We start from the raw sequence: 16,380 nt of genomic DNA, 5'->3' as shown, positions 1-16,380 counted from the left end.
CCCCGTGATACATTGGTTTGCATCCCAGCAATCCCAGCTTCCGTCCATATTTGGCGCCATCTTTCAATGTTTTTTGTACTGCGCGCTCTGTCTTCCCTTTCGGTCTGCGGGAACGGAGCCCGAACTGCTAAGGAGTATGCTGACAAGTCTTGCCAGCACGTCACATTTGGCAGTCGAGTTATTCCTTATGATCCAAAGTGACAGTGAGGGCTCCAACGATAATGTCGACTCGAGTAACGCATATGACACGAGTTTGCTTATGGCATTCACAGACATGCTCACCACCATGGAATGCCACTTTTGGACTCGGAAAACAAGCATTGAGTGGTGGGATCACATCGTCATGCAAGTCTGGGATGACGATCAGTGGCTGCAGAACTTTCGGATGAGAAAAGCCACTTTCACGGGACTGTGTGAGGAGCTCGCTCCCACCCTGCAGCACAAGGACACGAGATTGAGAGCTGCCCTGACGGTGGAGAAGCGGGTGGCTATTGAAGTCTTGAAGCTGGCAAGTCCAAACAGCTACCTATTGGTTGCTAACCAGTTTGGAGTGGGGAAGTCGACCATTGGAATCATGTTGCTGCAACTTTGCAGGGCTATTAATCGCATCCTGCTCAGAAGATCCGTGACTCCGGGTAATGTGCATGACATTGTGGATGGCTTTGCACAAATGTGTTTCCCTAACTGTGGAGGGGCGATAGATGGCACACATATTCCAATTCTGGCACCAGCCCACTTAGCCTCTGAGTACGTTAATCAGAAGGGGTATTTCTCTATGGTTCTCCAGGTGCTTGTGGATCACCTTGGGTCTTTCATTGACATTAACGCAGGCTGGCCCGGAAAGGTGCATGACATATGCATCTTTCGGAACACTGGCCTGTTCAGGAAGCTGCAAGCCGGGACTCTTTTCTCAGACCAGGAGATCACCATAGGGGAAGTCGAAATGCCCTTTGTGATCCTTGGAGACCCCGCTTACCCTTTAATGCCATGGCTCATGAAACCCTACACAGGGAGCCTTGACAGCAGCAAGGAGCGGTTCAACAACAGGCTGAGGCGGTGCAGAAAGACTGTGGATTGTGCTTTTGTCCGTTTAAAGGGCTGCTGGCATTCTCTGTATGGGAAGCTGGACCTGGCCGATGACAGCATCCCCGCGGTTATATCCGTGTGCTGTACCCTCCATAACATTTGTAAAGGGAAGGGTGAACAATTCACTCAGGCATGGAAATCGGAGGTTCAACACCTGGAGGCTGAATTTGAACAGCCAGAGAACAGGGCTATTAGAGGGGCCCAGCGCTGGGCTACAAGGATTAGGGTTGCCTTAAGGGAGCAATTTAAGGCTGAAAGCCACCAGTAATGTCTGGTGCCCTGCACGGGAGTGAAGTGCAGTGGATCCAATGTTAGTAGGAATCTGTGTTTGCTACGCTGACTTGCAGTGCCTGTTTCTTTCCTGGGTTAAGGTATCTTTTACTTTATGCAATAATAAAGAATGTTTTCAAAGCCAAAAAATCCATTTATTGAAAAGAAACACAACTGCTTGGGAAACAGAAAGGGAAAGGGGGTGGGGTGGGGAATGGTACAATCACAGATTTGTGTATGTCCTGTTATCATACTCAACCTTCCTGTCTGGAGTGCTCCATCTCAGCACCCTCGCTCCCACTTTGCTGCTCCTCCTCCTCCCGCCTTGTTGAACTGGGCTCTGAAATGTCCATGGTGGTATTCGTAGTGGAGTTTAGTAAGGGTTTCGCATTATTAGTAGTATTTATTTCACATGTGCATAGACAAAATACAATTATGAAAGAGTGGCAAAGTAAATGTTCTTACATATTATGATAGGTGTCACCAAATGGCACTGTTACACAAAGCTTCCAAGTTCCGTTTCTTAGAGTGCAATGTTCACGCTTTGGAACACATTCTATGATGGTATTAGTTTTTGTTATGCAAGGCTTTGTGTCGTGACAGTGGTCCTGATGGTTTGCAAGTAGCAGGAGAATTTGCTTTCTGCCTCAGTTTCTCAGTAGAATCCATTCTTTAGGCACAGTATCTCCCTGGAAACTGGGCATTAATTCTAGGTAGAGAAATCTGAAAGAAGGCTTTGCCTGAATGCTGTTTAAGTACCTGTGTTCCAGGACTGGTTTATATGTGTAACTAAAACAAGTTTATGCTTTAGAATATTCCCAAACTCTGCATCACTGGTTTCTCCTCCAGTGGGAAGCTGTCCTGCAAGAACCTGGACATTTGCTATTGCTCTGCAGAGGAATGACAATGGTATCACAATTGGACACTAGTGTCGGAAGTAAGGGCAACAGTATCATACAAAGCGAGTCTAAATTGATTGTACCAACAAAACTCAGTGACTGATTCTAATATGACGGAAACAGTAGCAGAGACTCTTAACACATCAGTATTAACTCAGTATTCAGTGAGTAGAATCATCAGCTGTATCAAATATCATTGAGTTTTGTCCATTTAAGCTCTGTCTGTTCAATTCATCTGGCTATGGTTCAATCCCATTTTGTGTTCTTTCAAAATACAACTTCATTTTAAAATGCCCTTTTACCATGCCCCAATAGTACTTAATAATTCCTATATGTGATAGTCAGCGACTGCAGCATACTTTAAATATGAATTTTAAATTACATTTAAAATCCGAATAACAGGAGCATAAGGAAAGGGCAACAAAGAAAAAAAAGCTGTTTGTTTTACATTCAGATGAGACTTGAAAAATTATTCTTCCCTGAACTATCCTTATAAATATTATAGGTGTTTCCTTCCCCACTTAGTAACTGTTCACTTCACCTACCTTAACTCTGACAGTGATCTCCAGCCTGATTAATGACAGACATACTATCTACAGAGAGCTATAGCCCCTTCAGTGAGCTTTGCTTCTGAAAAGCCACACCTACTCTTTAACCTAAAAGCAGACTCTCAGAACCTGGATATATGGATAACCCAAAATCCTTCTGTATCCACAACAGACAAGATGCTCATTTTATCACTTCTGGCAGCTATTTATTAGTACTCCATCCCTCTATCCATAATCCTGAGTGCACTGGACATGCTTGCCAATAAGGGAATCTCCTTCATCCAACCCCCAACAGAAAATATCATTCTTTTACCTCCCTTTATCACCATCCTCAGTTTAAAAAAAGATTGCACTGAGCCTTTTAGACGTCTTATTATGCTTGGCTGTCTTAAAGGAGGCTCTATGATTCTTCCTAGTTTCCTTCTCTAAACCCAAACATATTCTGATTGTGGAATATAGGACCAGATTTACTTGCACAGTGCTACCAGCTAAATCCATCCTTCCAGCCAAATTAGCCTGCCCAAAGAGGATTGTCTAGTGTAAAGGCAATCCTCCAATGGGATTGAGACAGTGTAGGGACTCTATTATTTATTATGTTTATTATGTTAGTTCATAACCAACCGTGTGTTAAGCACTGTACATATGCATAGTAAGAAAAAGTCTCTGCTATGAAGAACTTAGTGGTAAATAGACAAAACTCATGCTACTCTCACTCCTTCCCGCTAGGATAGTAGGAGAAAGAGGGAATGTTTGGGACACCCTTTGCCACACTGATCCTCAACTGATTTTTAACCCTTTACGGACATTTTGTTGCCCTTTAGGGACAATAAATGTTGGTGGGAAAAGGTGCAAAACAGAGACAGACTGAATTAGTCTAAACAAAAAGGCCTACTGATATAATTCAAGGACTATGTTAAGATCCTGCCTGGTACACAAGACAAATGTGGGACTGGAAGTCAATGAACCAAAATTGGTGTGTTAGAAAATAGGCCTAATTGGTGGACAAAAGAAAGGGAAGACGACCTATTCCACCCATAAATCCCTTTTGTGATTCTTCAAAAAGGAGACTTGGAAGAAAAATTGGTGGAAGCTAATGCAACAATTGCTGACTGAAATACGGGGAAAGATTGAGCTTCACCATCATGGCTGCCACTTCTGCGATTTCCTGGGACCCCAAGATACACTGTAAAAATGTTGGACCTTCCTCACCCTAATCCTGAGGGATGTCCTGACCCAAGTGAGTCAGAAAGAGGGGCCCAGATGACACCACTAGGTCTTGCTAAATCGCAAACAGCATCTGGAATGTGAGACTTTGTTGCTCCCCCACCTCCATGTGTCCTTTTCCTTCCTTACCTAATTTCTTCTCTTTCCCATCTTTCTCCTTTTGCCTTCTGTCTAATAAGAGTCTGGTTTAGCCAGCCAAGACTGTATATTTTGCAACATTTCTGAAAGCCTGTAAAGAAAAAGAGGCAGCTAAAAGCAATGCTCGAAAGAGCCTGATGCGAGTACAAGTTTTCCAGGCCCTGGAGTGGCTGTTAAGGCTGAGTTCTGTGCCTCCGGCTTTCCAGTAGTAATGTTGAAAATGGGTCAACACCAGAGACAAAAGCTGCATTTACTGTCTTTTCTCTTCCCTTTGTGTTTGTTTTGTCTTCTAGAAACTTGGACTGAACTTTAACAACAGCAAGAATAACAACATCTCCATCCCATCTCAAATAACTTCATCTCTCCCTCCCGCCCACCCCCAAATAAAGTTATCATCTTTAACACCATCTAAAACGATTAGTAGGGTTTCCTTTTAAAATTTCTCCATAACAGGAGGGATAGGGAATAAGGGATGTTGTTAAGATAAAAACCTTAGTTAATACTTTACATTTCAATGGTTTTAACTGTTTTCCTTCTCTTTCTGTATCTTTATTGAAGGGTTAAAAGGATTTGTCATAATGTGTTTGCCATGGCACTAAGCAGGCTGAGGTCTTGTATACCAAACCCTGATTCTTGTTTAAAAGTGTTGTACAGAGTCATGTTAACACCTTTGACTCTTTGGGCCCATTTATGCCACCAAAGTTGATACCTGACCTATCATTTAAGAGTGGTAGAATCTTGACCATAATCCACATTATTTAATGTTAATCAAACAGTTACAAATTAAATTAAATTTAAAAAACCCTTAAGTACTGGTGTGTATCTACTGCTAACCCTTAGCAAAATTCCCATTTGCTTAAATTGTAAGCTTTTTGGGGCAGACACAGTATTTCTGTCCTGTATTTGTATGTTATTTAGCACAATGGGGTCCTGGTCCCTGACTGGGGCTCTGAGGGGTACTATAAAACCAATAATAAAATAATATGTAAACTGACCAAATGTGCTTCAGGGTAGCCATAAACAAGACAGAATAGCATTAAGTAAAATATTGTTATTGACAAGTTCCTAATGGCAATGAAGGTGCTGGGTGGGTTGGTTCTTTTTGTTTGTTTTTTGGTATTATGCTGTCATTAATGTTAGGAAAGGAAAGTACACATTATGCCACCTTCATGATTAATAACAAGTGTATTGTAGTGTGTGCTATTTTAACATTTTTAATGGCACAAATGAAGTGGAAGATGTATAGCATTTTTTCCCCAGTGTTTGAAGGAAAAATCTTTTCTCACTGTTTCAAGGATGGTGGGAAGAATACCTGAAAGATTTCACTTCTCATGATCTTGTAAAAAGAAAGTCCTTCTTCTTCAGTAAGGAGGAGTGGGGAATAAACAGTCCCAATTGAGCCGTTGGCTAAATGTAAATATCTTGCTCACAGTGCTGTGACTTATTTGACGCTCAGGGGGATTGTGTGAAATGTGAACTCACTTCCCAACACCCTCATTGCTATGTGTTGTCATGGGGGATAGAGTCACTAGCTCAGCTTCTGATGTTTCATCTTCATTGCAGAGATCGCACTGATGATCAACACCTTGCTTTGAGTACCTGAGTATGGGCATCCCCATTGTAAAACCCTACCCTTATTGGTGTGTCCTCATTATTTCTACATTCATTCTACATACAGTCTCAGGGAATATCCCATGGTTCTTTGTGTTAAGAATCTTTGATTCTTTTCCAGTCAACTATGCATTGCAAGAGAACTAGTTGGTCTACCCTTCAGGAGAATTGTATAAAGGTGCTGGACGACCATCGGCTCTTGAGTGATTTAGCCTGCATCCTCATCACCTAGTGTGTGAGTTCCAGCCTGAGTTTAAACAGAGCACAGATTCTAACCCCCACCCCCACAGCTGGCCCAGTATGAAATCACCTCCAAACCCGAGTCAGTGGCTTTTCTGTGTGGATGGTTAGGAGGGAGGTTTGGGTAGAAAACAGGTAAGAGTCTGGGTTAACTGTGTAGTGAAGAAATATCCTAGGGGAAGAGATGTGGCAGGGGGAGGACGGGGAAGAGCTGCTCCATTTCTGTTCCTGAAGAGGGCATGCCTCTGAGAATTCACTAACCATTCCATGGTAACTGAGCTCAGCTGGGTTGTGAAGCTCTGGCCTCACCAGTTCAATGACAAGTTGGGATTTGACCTTATACAAATATTTTGACGCTGCTGTATAATAGTGTTTGTTTTTTAGAATAGCCATGTAAGCTTAGAGAAATTTGGTGAAGGTAAATAATAGTATATTTCACTCATATTATACACAGACATCCAATATACTGCATATAAATGTGTGTGTATCATACACTCTTTTGGGGGTTGTAGTAGAGGTTTGGGTTATTCCTGAATCATAGTTGCTTGAACTATATATAAAATGTTTCTTGCTGAGAGGACTGTTTGCTTTACTTTACCTTATCTATAGGTAAAAGCAGCAAATTAGACTTTGAACAAATAAAAAAAATACTGCTTTTGTTTGTTTTGTATTATATAAATTGGGCCTATGGAATGACTCTCAATTAGAGCTGTGCAAAAAATTTTGGACAATTGGTTTATTTGCTGAAAAGTGCAGTTTGATGTTGACTAAAATTATTTAAGAATTTGACACAAATTTACTGAATAGTTTTTTGGGGAAAACATCAGAGTAGATTCACAAGGGGACTTAGGCTCCCTTTACAAAACAGAATGAGGTGGTGCCTGATTTGGAGCAGAGATTAGAAGTTGGGTGTCGAACTTTGCAGATGAGTGCCCCCAAATGGTAGGCTTTCAGGGGAGAGGCCACTTTGTATCTTTTATATATTGGGGTTTTAGTCATTGTCCCTAATATGTGCTGTAAGAAGAAACAGTTTTTTTTTTCTTTCCGTGAGGTCACCCATTTACTTCATATTCTGAGCGCTGAATGTGTTTTTAGATCCTCTGGTCTTAGTGCACCATCTTGTGTCCAACATTTTCAATAGCTGAGAGGATGTGAATCAAGCAGAAAGCAAAGATTCTCTGTGTTTGTAACATGGCATACACAGTCATGAAATAGTGCTTCAATGACTGGGCAGCAATTCAAATGGCAGTTGGAAAAAGTATTAGATGGTTTTAAAAACTGCCTTTAACTGGTGCATTAATTTGATATGGACTATTTAAAACTAGAATTTTCTTATGTTTTGAGTTAAAATTGTAAAGATTTAAAGTTATAAAAGAAAAATAGAGCAAGTTAGCTAATATGAAGTATGGGCTGGATGAATGGACTATAAGGTGGATAGAAAGCTAGCTAGATTGGCGGGCTCAACGGGTAGTGATCAATGGCTCCATGTCTAGTTGGCAGCCGGTATCAAGTGGAGTGCTCCAGGGGTCGGTCCTGGGGCTGGTTTTGTTCAATATCTTCATAAATAATCTGGAGGATGGTGTGGATTGCACCCTCAGCAAGTTTGCAGATGACACTAAACTGGAAGGAGTGGTAGATATGCTGGAGGGTAGGGATAGGATAGAGAGGGACCTAGACAAATTGGAGGATTGGGCCAAAAGAAATCTGATGAGGTTCAACAAGGACAAGTGCAGAGTCCTGCACTTAGGACGGAAGAATCCAATGCACCGCTACAGACTAGGGACCAAATGGCTCGGCAGCAGTTCTGCAGAAAAGGACCTAGGGGTTACAGTGGACGAGAAGTTGGATATGAGTCAACAGTGTGCCCTTGTTGCCAAGAAGGCCAATGGCATTTTGGGATGTATAAGTAGGGGCATTGCCAGCAGATTGAGGGACGTGATCGTTCCCCTCTATTCAACATTGGTGAGGCCTCATCTGGAGTACTGTGTCCAGTTTTGGGCCCCACACTACAAGAAGGATGTGGAAAAATTGGAAAGAGTCCAGCGGAGGGCAACAAAAATGATTAGGGGACTGGAACACATGACTTATGAGGAGAGGCTGAAGGAACTGAGATGGTTTAGTGTGAGGAAGAGAAGAATGAGGGGGGATTTGATAGCTGCTTTCAACTACCTGAAAGGGGGTTCCAAAGAGGATGGCTCTAGACTGTTCTCAGTGGTAGCAGATGACAGAACAAGGAGTAATGGTCTCAATGGTCTCAATGGTCTCAATAGTCTCCCCCACTAATGGTGCAGTGGGGGAGATTTAGGTTGGATATTAGGAAAAACTTTTTCACTACGAGGGTGGTGAAATACTGGAATGCATTTGGAATCTCCTTCCTTAGAAGTTTTTAAAGTCAGACTTGACAAAGCCCTGGCTGGGATGATTTAGTCGGGAATCGGTCCTGCTTTGAGCAGGGGGTTGGACTAGATGACCTCCTGAGGTCCTTTCCAACCCTGATATTCTATGATTCTATGATGGGTTGTGTTATAGTTTGGTCATTGTGCTGAATGAGTGTACATTACGAACTTCTAGTTCAGTCTCCTTCTGGGATCTTGTCATAAATATAAAGGGAAGGGTAAACCCCTTTGAAATCCCTCCTGGCCAGGGGAAAGCTCCTCTCACCTGTAAAGGGTTAAGAAGCTAAAGGTAACCTCGCTGGCACCTGACCAAAATGACCAATGAGGAGACAAGATACTTTCAAAAGCTGGGAGGAGGGAGAGAAACAAAGGGTCTGTGTCTGTCTGTATGCTGGGTCTTTGCCGGGGATAGACCAGGAATGGAGTCTTAGAACTTTTAGTAAGTAATCTAGCTAGGTATGTGTTAGATTATGATTTCTTTAAATGGCTGAGAAAAGCATTGTGCTGAATAGAATAACTATTTCTGTCTGTGTATCTTTTTTGTAACTTAAGGTTTTGCCTAGAGGGGTTCTCTATGTTTTTGAATCTAATTACCCTGTAAGATATCTACCATCCTGATTTTACAGGGGGGATTTCTTTATTTCTATTTACTTCTATTTTTTATTAAAAGTCTTCTTGTAAAAAACTGAATGCTTTTTCATTGTTCTCAGATCCAAGGATTTGGGTCTGTGGTCACCTATGCAAATTGGTGAGGCTTTTTATCCAACATTTCCCAGGAAAAGGGGGGTGCAAGTGTTGGGAGGATTGTTCATTGTTCTTAAGATCCAAGGGGCTGGGTCTGTAGTCACCTAGGCAAATTGGTGAGGCTTTTTACCAAACCTTGTCCAGGAAGTGGGGTGCAAGGTTTTGGGAAGTATTTTGGGGGGAAGGACGCGTCCAAACAGCTCTTCCCCAGTAACCAGTATTAGTTTGGTGGTGGTAGCGGCCAGTCCAAGGACAACGGGTGGAATATTTTGTACCTTGGGGAAGTTTTGACCTAAGCTGGTAAAGATAAGCTTAGGAGGTTTTTCATGCAGGTCCCCACATCTGTACCCTAGAGTTCAGAGTGGGGGAGGAACCTTGACATGGTGGCATAGTGGTGGGATTAACCTGAAATCATTTTGAGATCCAGTTGAGATTTTTTGAACTAGAAATACAGATTTTAAAAAGGAAATTTTTTTTTCCTTTGGAAAGGAAGTCCAGAAAGCAGCTGAAACTGAAAGCAGCTTGGTTTTTCTCTGCTTTGTGGCCAAGCAGAGACAAAAGGGGATTATCTTTGTGAATTGCAGGTTTTCTTTGCCTGGAGGCAGGGTACTTAACTCCTGCAGGGAAATTCACAGTCTTCCAACCCAGAGTTTTTTTTTTTCTTTTCTTCCTAAAAGTAAATAGGGGGTGTGTGTTCTACCCATTTGCCTGGAGACAAAAGTGGCAGGGTTTTTTTTTAGGATTTTGATTTTTTTGTTTTACAAGGAGCACAGGTTTGAAAAGGATTTTTTTTTTCCTTTGGGTGCTGGTAAGCAGGTTTCCAAGTAGTTGGAGGTTTTTTGCTTTGATTTGGGCCCAGAGCAGAGACAAGGGAATTGTCTTTTTCTGTAGGCTGACAATCAGTATCAGAGAATAGGTATTCTATTCCAGCACAGCAAAATTTTACAGCCAAGTTTTGTTTGTTTATTTCTAAACCTTGGGTGTAAAGTTAGTTAAAAACAGAGAGGTTAGAATGACAAAATCCACGGCTCGACAAAAGCTGGAACTAGCCAGATTTCAGGCTGCGGAAAAAAAAAAGGAACATGAAAGACAGATAGAACTCATGCGGCTGAAAATGGAAGCAAGGGAGAAAGAACTGGAGGAGAAGGAAAAAGAGAGGAAGCGTGTGGAGGAGGTGGAGAAGATAAAGGCTCAGCGGAATATCCCAACAAACCCTAGCAATCCTTCTCCAAGTACCACTTCCCATCCCAGAAAGTTCCCCACCTACAAGGCAGGTGATGATACTGAGGCCTTCTTAGAAAACTTCGAAAGGGCCTGCCTTGGGTACAACATCTCTACTGACCAATACATGGTAGACCTGAGGCCGCAGCTCAGTGGACCCTTAGCTGAGGTGGCAGCTGAAATGCCTAAAGAACACATGAACAAGTATGAACTGTTTAAATCCAAGGCGAGAGTCAGAATGGGGATAACACCCGAGCAGTCTCGTCGGAGGTTCAGAGCCCTAAGGTGGAAACCAGACATGTCATTTGCCCGACATGCCTACCACATTGTGAAACATTGGGATGCCTGGATATCAGGAGCAAGTGTTGACTCTCCAGTAAATTTGCCCTTCCTAATGCAAATGGAACAATTCTTAGAGGGTGTTCCTGAGGAAATAGAAAGATACATCCTAGATGGGAAACCCAAAACTGTAATCGAGGCAGGAGAGATTGGAGCCAGATGGGTGGAGGTGGCAGAGAAGAAGAAAACTGGTCGCAGTTGGAGCGGAGACCAGAAGGGACAACCCCAGACCACACCCTATTACCGGGGGCCGCCCAAAGCCCCACCTACCTCCCAAAGAACCCTCCAGAACCCTTATCGTCCCACCACCCCGTTCTCCAGCAACCCTCCTCGCCCCAGTGACCCGTCAGCTGGACGATGTTTTAAATGTAACGAGCTGGGGCATGTAAAGGCCAACTGCCCCAAGAACCCCAACAGATTACAGTTCATTGCACCGGAATCACACCAGAGGTCCACAGGCCCAGATACCTCCCAGATACCCTTGGAGCGGAGGGAAACTGTGAGTGTGGGCGGGAAGAAGGTCACCGCGTGGAGGGACACCAGAGCACAAGTGTCAGCTATCCATGCTTCCTTAGTGGACCCCAATTTAATCAACCCAGAGATCCAAGTGACGATTCAACCCTTCAAGTCCAACTCTTTCAATTTGCCTACAGCCAAGTTGCCTGTCCAGTACAAGGGCTGGTCAGGAATGTGGACTTTTGCAGTCTATGATGATTATCCCATCCCCATGCTGTTGGGGGAAGACTTGGCCAAGCATGTGAAGCAGGCCAAGAGGGTGGGAACGGTCACCCGCAGCCAGGCTAAACAAGCCGTGAGGCCTAGCTCTGTTCCGGAAACTTCTATCAGGACCCGGTCAGAGGTGATGGACCTGGACCCCAGGCCAATGTCTGAAACAGCAGTAGTGGATCCAGTCCCAGAGACCCAGACGGAACCAGTCCCAGAACCGGAACCAGCCGAACAACCAACACCAGACCCCGTGTCAGCACTGAATCCAGTACTTGCAACCTCAACACCAGAGGGCCCCACCGAACCTGAACTGGCAGCAGCCGATAACCCTACACAAGAAGCTCAGCCGGAGCCTGAATCCCAACATAGTGCACCAGCGGAGAGCGGTTCACAGTCAACAGAAACAGCTCCATCCCCTATATCGCTTCCAGAGGGACCAAGCCTAGGTCCACAATCCCATGAGGAACTGATGTCTCCAGCATCAAGGGAACAGTTCCAGACTGAACAGGAAGCAGATGAAAGCCTCCAGAGAGCTTGGACGGCGGCACGGAGCAACCCACCGCCTCTCAGCTCTTCTAATCGATCCAGGTTTGTTGTAGAAAGAGGACTTTTATACAAGGAAACTCTTTCTGGTGGACACCAGGAAGACTGGCATCCTCAGAGACAGTTGGTAGTTCCAACTAAATACCGGGCCAAGCTCTTGAACTTAGCCCACGATCACCCTAGTGGCCATGCTGGGGTGAACAGGACCAAAGACCGTTTGGGGGGGTCATTCCACTGGGAGGGAATGGGCAAGGATGTTTCTACCTATGTCCAGTCTTGTGAGGTGTGCCAAAGAGTGGGAAAACCCTAGGACCAGGTCAAAGCCCCTCTACAACCACTCCCCATCATTGAAGTTCCATTTCAGCGAGTAGCTGTAGATATTCTGGGTCCTCTTCTGAAAAAGACACCCAGAGGAAAGCAGTACATACTGACTTTCATGGATTTTGCCACCCGATGGCCGGAAGCAGTAGCTCTAAGCCACACCAGGGCTAAAAGTGTGTGCCAGGCACTAGCAGACATTTTTGCCAGGGTAGGTTGGCCCTCCGACATCCTCACAGATGCAGGGACTAATTTCCTGGCAGGAACTATGAAAAACCTTTGGGAAGCTCATGGGGTAAATCACTTGGTTGCCACTCCTTACCACCATCAAACAAATGGCATGGTGGAGAAGTTTAATGGAACTTTGGGGGCCATGATACGTAAATTTGTAAATGAGCACTCCAATGATTGGGACCTAGTGTTGCAGCAGTTGCTCTTTGCCTACAGAGCTGTACCATATCCCAGTTTAGGGTTTTCCCCATTTGAACTTGTATATGGCCGTCAGGTTAAGGGGCCATTGCAGTTGGTGAAGCAGCAATGGGAGGGATTTACACCTTCTCCAGGAACTAACTTTCTGGACTTTGTAACCAACCTACAAAACACCCTCCAAACCTCTTTAGCCCTTGCTAGAGAAAACTTACAGGATGCTCAAAAAGAGCAAAAAGCCTGGTATGATAAACATGCCAGAGAGCGTTCCTTCAAAGTAGGAGACCAGGTCATGGTCTTAAAGGTGCTCCAGGCCCATAAAATGGAAGCATCGTGGGAAGAGCCATTCATGGTCCAGGAGCGCCTGGGAGCTGTTAATTATCTCATAGCATTCCCCACCTCCAACCGAAAGCCTAAGGTGTATCATATTAATTCTCTAAAGCCCTTTTATTCCAGAGAATTAAAGGTTTGTCAGTTTACAGCCCAGGGAGGAGACGACGCTGAGTGGCCTGAAGGTGTCTACTACGAAGGGAAATGTGCTGGTGGTGTGGAAGAGGTGAACCTCTCCATGACCCTTGGGCGTATGCAGCGACAGCAGATCCAGGAGCTGTGCACTAGCTACGCGCCAACGTTCTCAGCCACCCCAGGACTGACTGAACGGGCATACCACTCCATTGACACAGGTAATGCTCACCCAATTAGAGTCCAACCTTTACCGGGTGTCTCCTCAAGCTAAAACTGCTATAGAACAGGAGATCCAGGATATGTTACAGATGGGTGTAATCCACCCCTCTGGAAGTGCATGGGCATCTCCAGTGGTTCTAGTTCCCAACCCAGATGGGGAAATACGTTTTTGCGTGGACTACCGTAAGCTAAATGCTGTAACTCACCCAGACAACTATCCAATGCCACGCACAGATGAACTATTAGAGAAACTGGGATGGGCCCAGTTCATCTCTACCTTGGACTTAACCAAGGGGTACTGGCAGGTACCGCTAGATGAATCTGCCAAGGAAAGGTCAGCCTTCATCACACATCTCGGGCTGTATGAATTTAATGTACTCCCTTTCAGGCTGCGAAATGCACCCGCCACTTTCCAAAGACTTGTAGATGGTCTCCTAGTGGGATTAGGAGAATATGCAGTCGCCTACCTTGACGATGTGGCTATATTTTCGGATTCCTGGGCAGACCACCTGGAACATCTACAAAAAGTCCTTGAGCGCATAAGGGAGGCAGGACTAACTGTTAAGGCTAAGAAGTGTCAAATAGGCCTAAACAGAGTGACTTACCTTGGACACCAGGTGGGTCAAGGAACTATCAGCCCCCTACAGGCCAAAGTGGATGCTATCCAAAAGTGGCCTGTCCCAAAGTCAAAGAAACAGGTTCAATCCTTCTTAGGCTTGGCTGGTTATTACAGACTATTTGTACCGCACTACAGCCAAATCGCTGCCCCACTGACAGACCTAACCAAAAAGAAACAGCCAAATGCTGTTCAGTGGACCGAAAAGTGTCAGAAGGCCTTTAACAAGCTTAAAGCAACACTCATGTCCGACCCTGTACTAAGGGCCCCAGACTTTGACAAACCGTTCCTAGTAACCACAGATGCGTCCGAGCGTGGTGTGGGAGCAGTTTTAATGCAGAAAGGACCTGATCAAGAATTCCACCCTGTAGTGTTTCTCAGCAAAAAACTGTCTGAGAGGGAAAGCAACTGGTCAGTCACTGAAAAAGAATGTTACGCCATTGTCTATGCTCTGGAAAAGCTACGCCCATATGGTTGGGGACAGCGTTTCCACCTGCAAACCGACCATGCTGTACTGAAGTGGCTTCACACCGTCAAGGAAACTAACAAAAAACTTCTTCGGTGGAGTTTAGCTCTCCAAGATTTTGATTTCGACATCCAACACATCTCAGGAGCTTCTAACAAAGTGGCTGATGCACTCTCCCATGAAAGTTTCCCAGAATCAACTGGTTAAAATCGTCCTTGAGATGTGGAAAATATTGTTAGTCTTTATGTACTTGGTAGTATATTTAGAGATGCATGTGTCTTATTAACTCTGTTTTTCCTAGAGCTCCAGGAAGAAATCCCAGCCAGTGTTTCACCCTAGCTGAGATTTGGGGGGCGTGTCATAAATATAAAAGGGAAGGGTAAACCCCTTTGAAATCCCTCCTGGCCAGGGGAAAGCTCCTCTCACCTGTAAAGGGTTAAGAAGCTAAAGGTAACCTCGCTGGCACCTGACCAAAATGACCAATGAGGAGACAAGATACTTTCAAAAGCTGGGAGGAGGGAGAGAAACAAAGGGTCTGTGTCTGTCTGTATGCTGGGTCTTTGCCGGGGATAGACCAGGAATGGAGTCTTAGAACTTTTAGTAAGTAATCTAGCTAGGTATGTGTTAGATTATGATTTCTTTAAATGGCTGAGAAAAGCATTGTGCTGAATAGAATAACTATTTCTGTCTGTGTATCTTTTTTGTAACTTAAGGTTTTGCCTAGAGGGGTTCTCTATGTTTTTGAATCTAATTACCCTGTAAGATATCTACCATCCTGATTTTACAGGGGGGATTTCTTTATTTCTATTTACTTCTATTTTTTATTAAAAGTCTTCTTGTAAAAAACTGAATGCTTTTTCATTGTTCTCAGATCCAAGGATTTGGGTCTGTGGTCACCTATGCAAATTGGTGAGGCTTTTTATCCAACATTTCCCAGGAAAGGGGGGGGGTGCAAGTGTTGGGAGGATTGTTCATTGTTCTTAAGATCCAAGGGGCTGGGTCTGTAGTCACCTAGGCAAATTGGTGAGGCTTTTTACCAAACCTTGTCCAGGAAGTGGGGTGCAAGGTTTTGGGAAGTATTTTGGGGGGAAGGACGCGTCCAAACAGCTCTTCCCCAGTAACCAGTATTAGTTTGGTGGTGGTAGCGGCCAGTCCAAGGACAACGGGTGGAATATTTTGTACCTTGGGGAAGTTTTGACCTAAGCTGGTAAAGATAAGCTTAGGAGGTTTTTCATGCAGGTCCCCACATCTGTACCCTAGAGTTCAGAGTGGGGGAGGAAACTTGACAGATCTTTATCTAAATCTGCTCTGAGATGCAGGGGAAAAATGAGTGTGGGTATTCCAGTCTAGTTCCCAAATGAAACTCTTGAATGGTAATGAAATTACACCTAACTTGGATGTCTGCTGAGAGAGGCTCCAGTCTGGAATAGCAAGCGTTTTGCAGGAGCATTTGCAGAGGTGTGTGGAGAAGTGTGTGCTATGTTTTGTCGTATTGCACTTAGCTGTAGCCAGTGATATAAAAAGCTACTTTTTGTGAGCAATAAAACTTACCCCTAAATTTAAAATTTCCCCTAACATTAGTGATACAACCTGAACTCTGATCTTTTTCATGATCAATTTCTGAAACATTTAGGTATCCCACCAAAACCTATAATCAACCATCCCACTCTACCTGATGCCATCTTCATTCTGTCTTCTTTGCCATCTTCTTCAGGGGACGCTAATGACCAGCTAAATCTCTTCACTAGTCCACTAGTCATCCCTAGTCCACTCTGTTACTTTCTGGAGTGACTGAGATGCCCACATTCTGGAGTAGTGAGCGTCAGAAACTCCTCTGTTGTGTCTCTTTAAAATGCAGAAGTTGCTCTGGAGCAACTTCCCCTGT

The 16,380-nt window shown here is 44.2% G+C and overlaps 1 protein-coding gene across 17 annotated transcripts in view; it reads left to right on the top strand.

Annotated features, from left to right (window-relative positions):
* The window catches only part of NETO1 (neuropilin and tolloid like 1), a 93,539-nt gene that overhangs the window by 66,808 nt on the left and 10,351 nt on the right, over positions 1-16,380 (top strand). For 2 of the 17 annotated variants that reach the window (XM_048840116.2, XM_048840119.2), the window contains exon 8: positions 273-1,463. The exons of 13 other annotated variants lie outside the window; for them this stretch is intronic. In XM_048840116.2, the coding sequence (XP_048696073.2) occupies positions 273-1,354 (1,082 nt within the window). In that variant the 3' untranslated portion in view covers positions 1,355-1,463. Of the gene's footprint in view, positions 1-272; positions 1,464-16,380 lie in introns of those variants that run through there. 2 more of the 17 variants (XM_048840118.2, XM_048840120.2) reach the window with 2 other exon arrangements.

The sequence above is a fragment of the Caretta caretta genome, chromosome 2, assembly GCF_965140235.1.
Source record: "Caretta caretta isolate rCarCar2 chromosome 2, rCarCar1.hap1, whole genome shotgun sequence".
Lineage (NCBI taxonomy): Eukaryota > Metazoa > Chordata > Testudines > Cheloniidae > Caretta > Caretta caretta.
The sequence above is the reverse complement of the archived record's forward strand: the minus strand, read 5'-3'. Positions and strand labels throughout refer to the sequence as shown.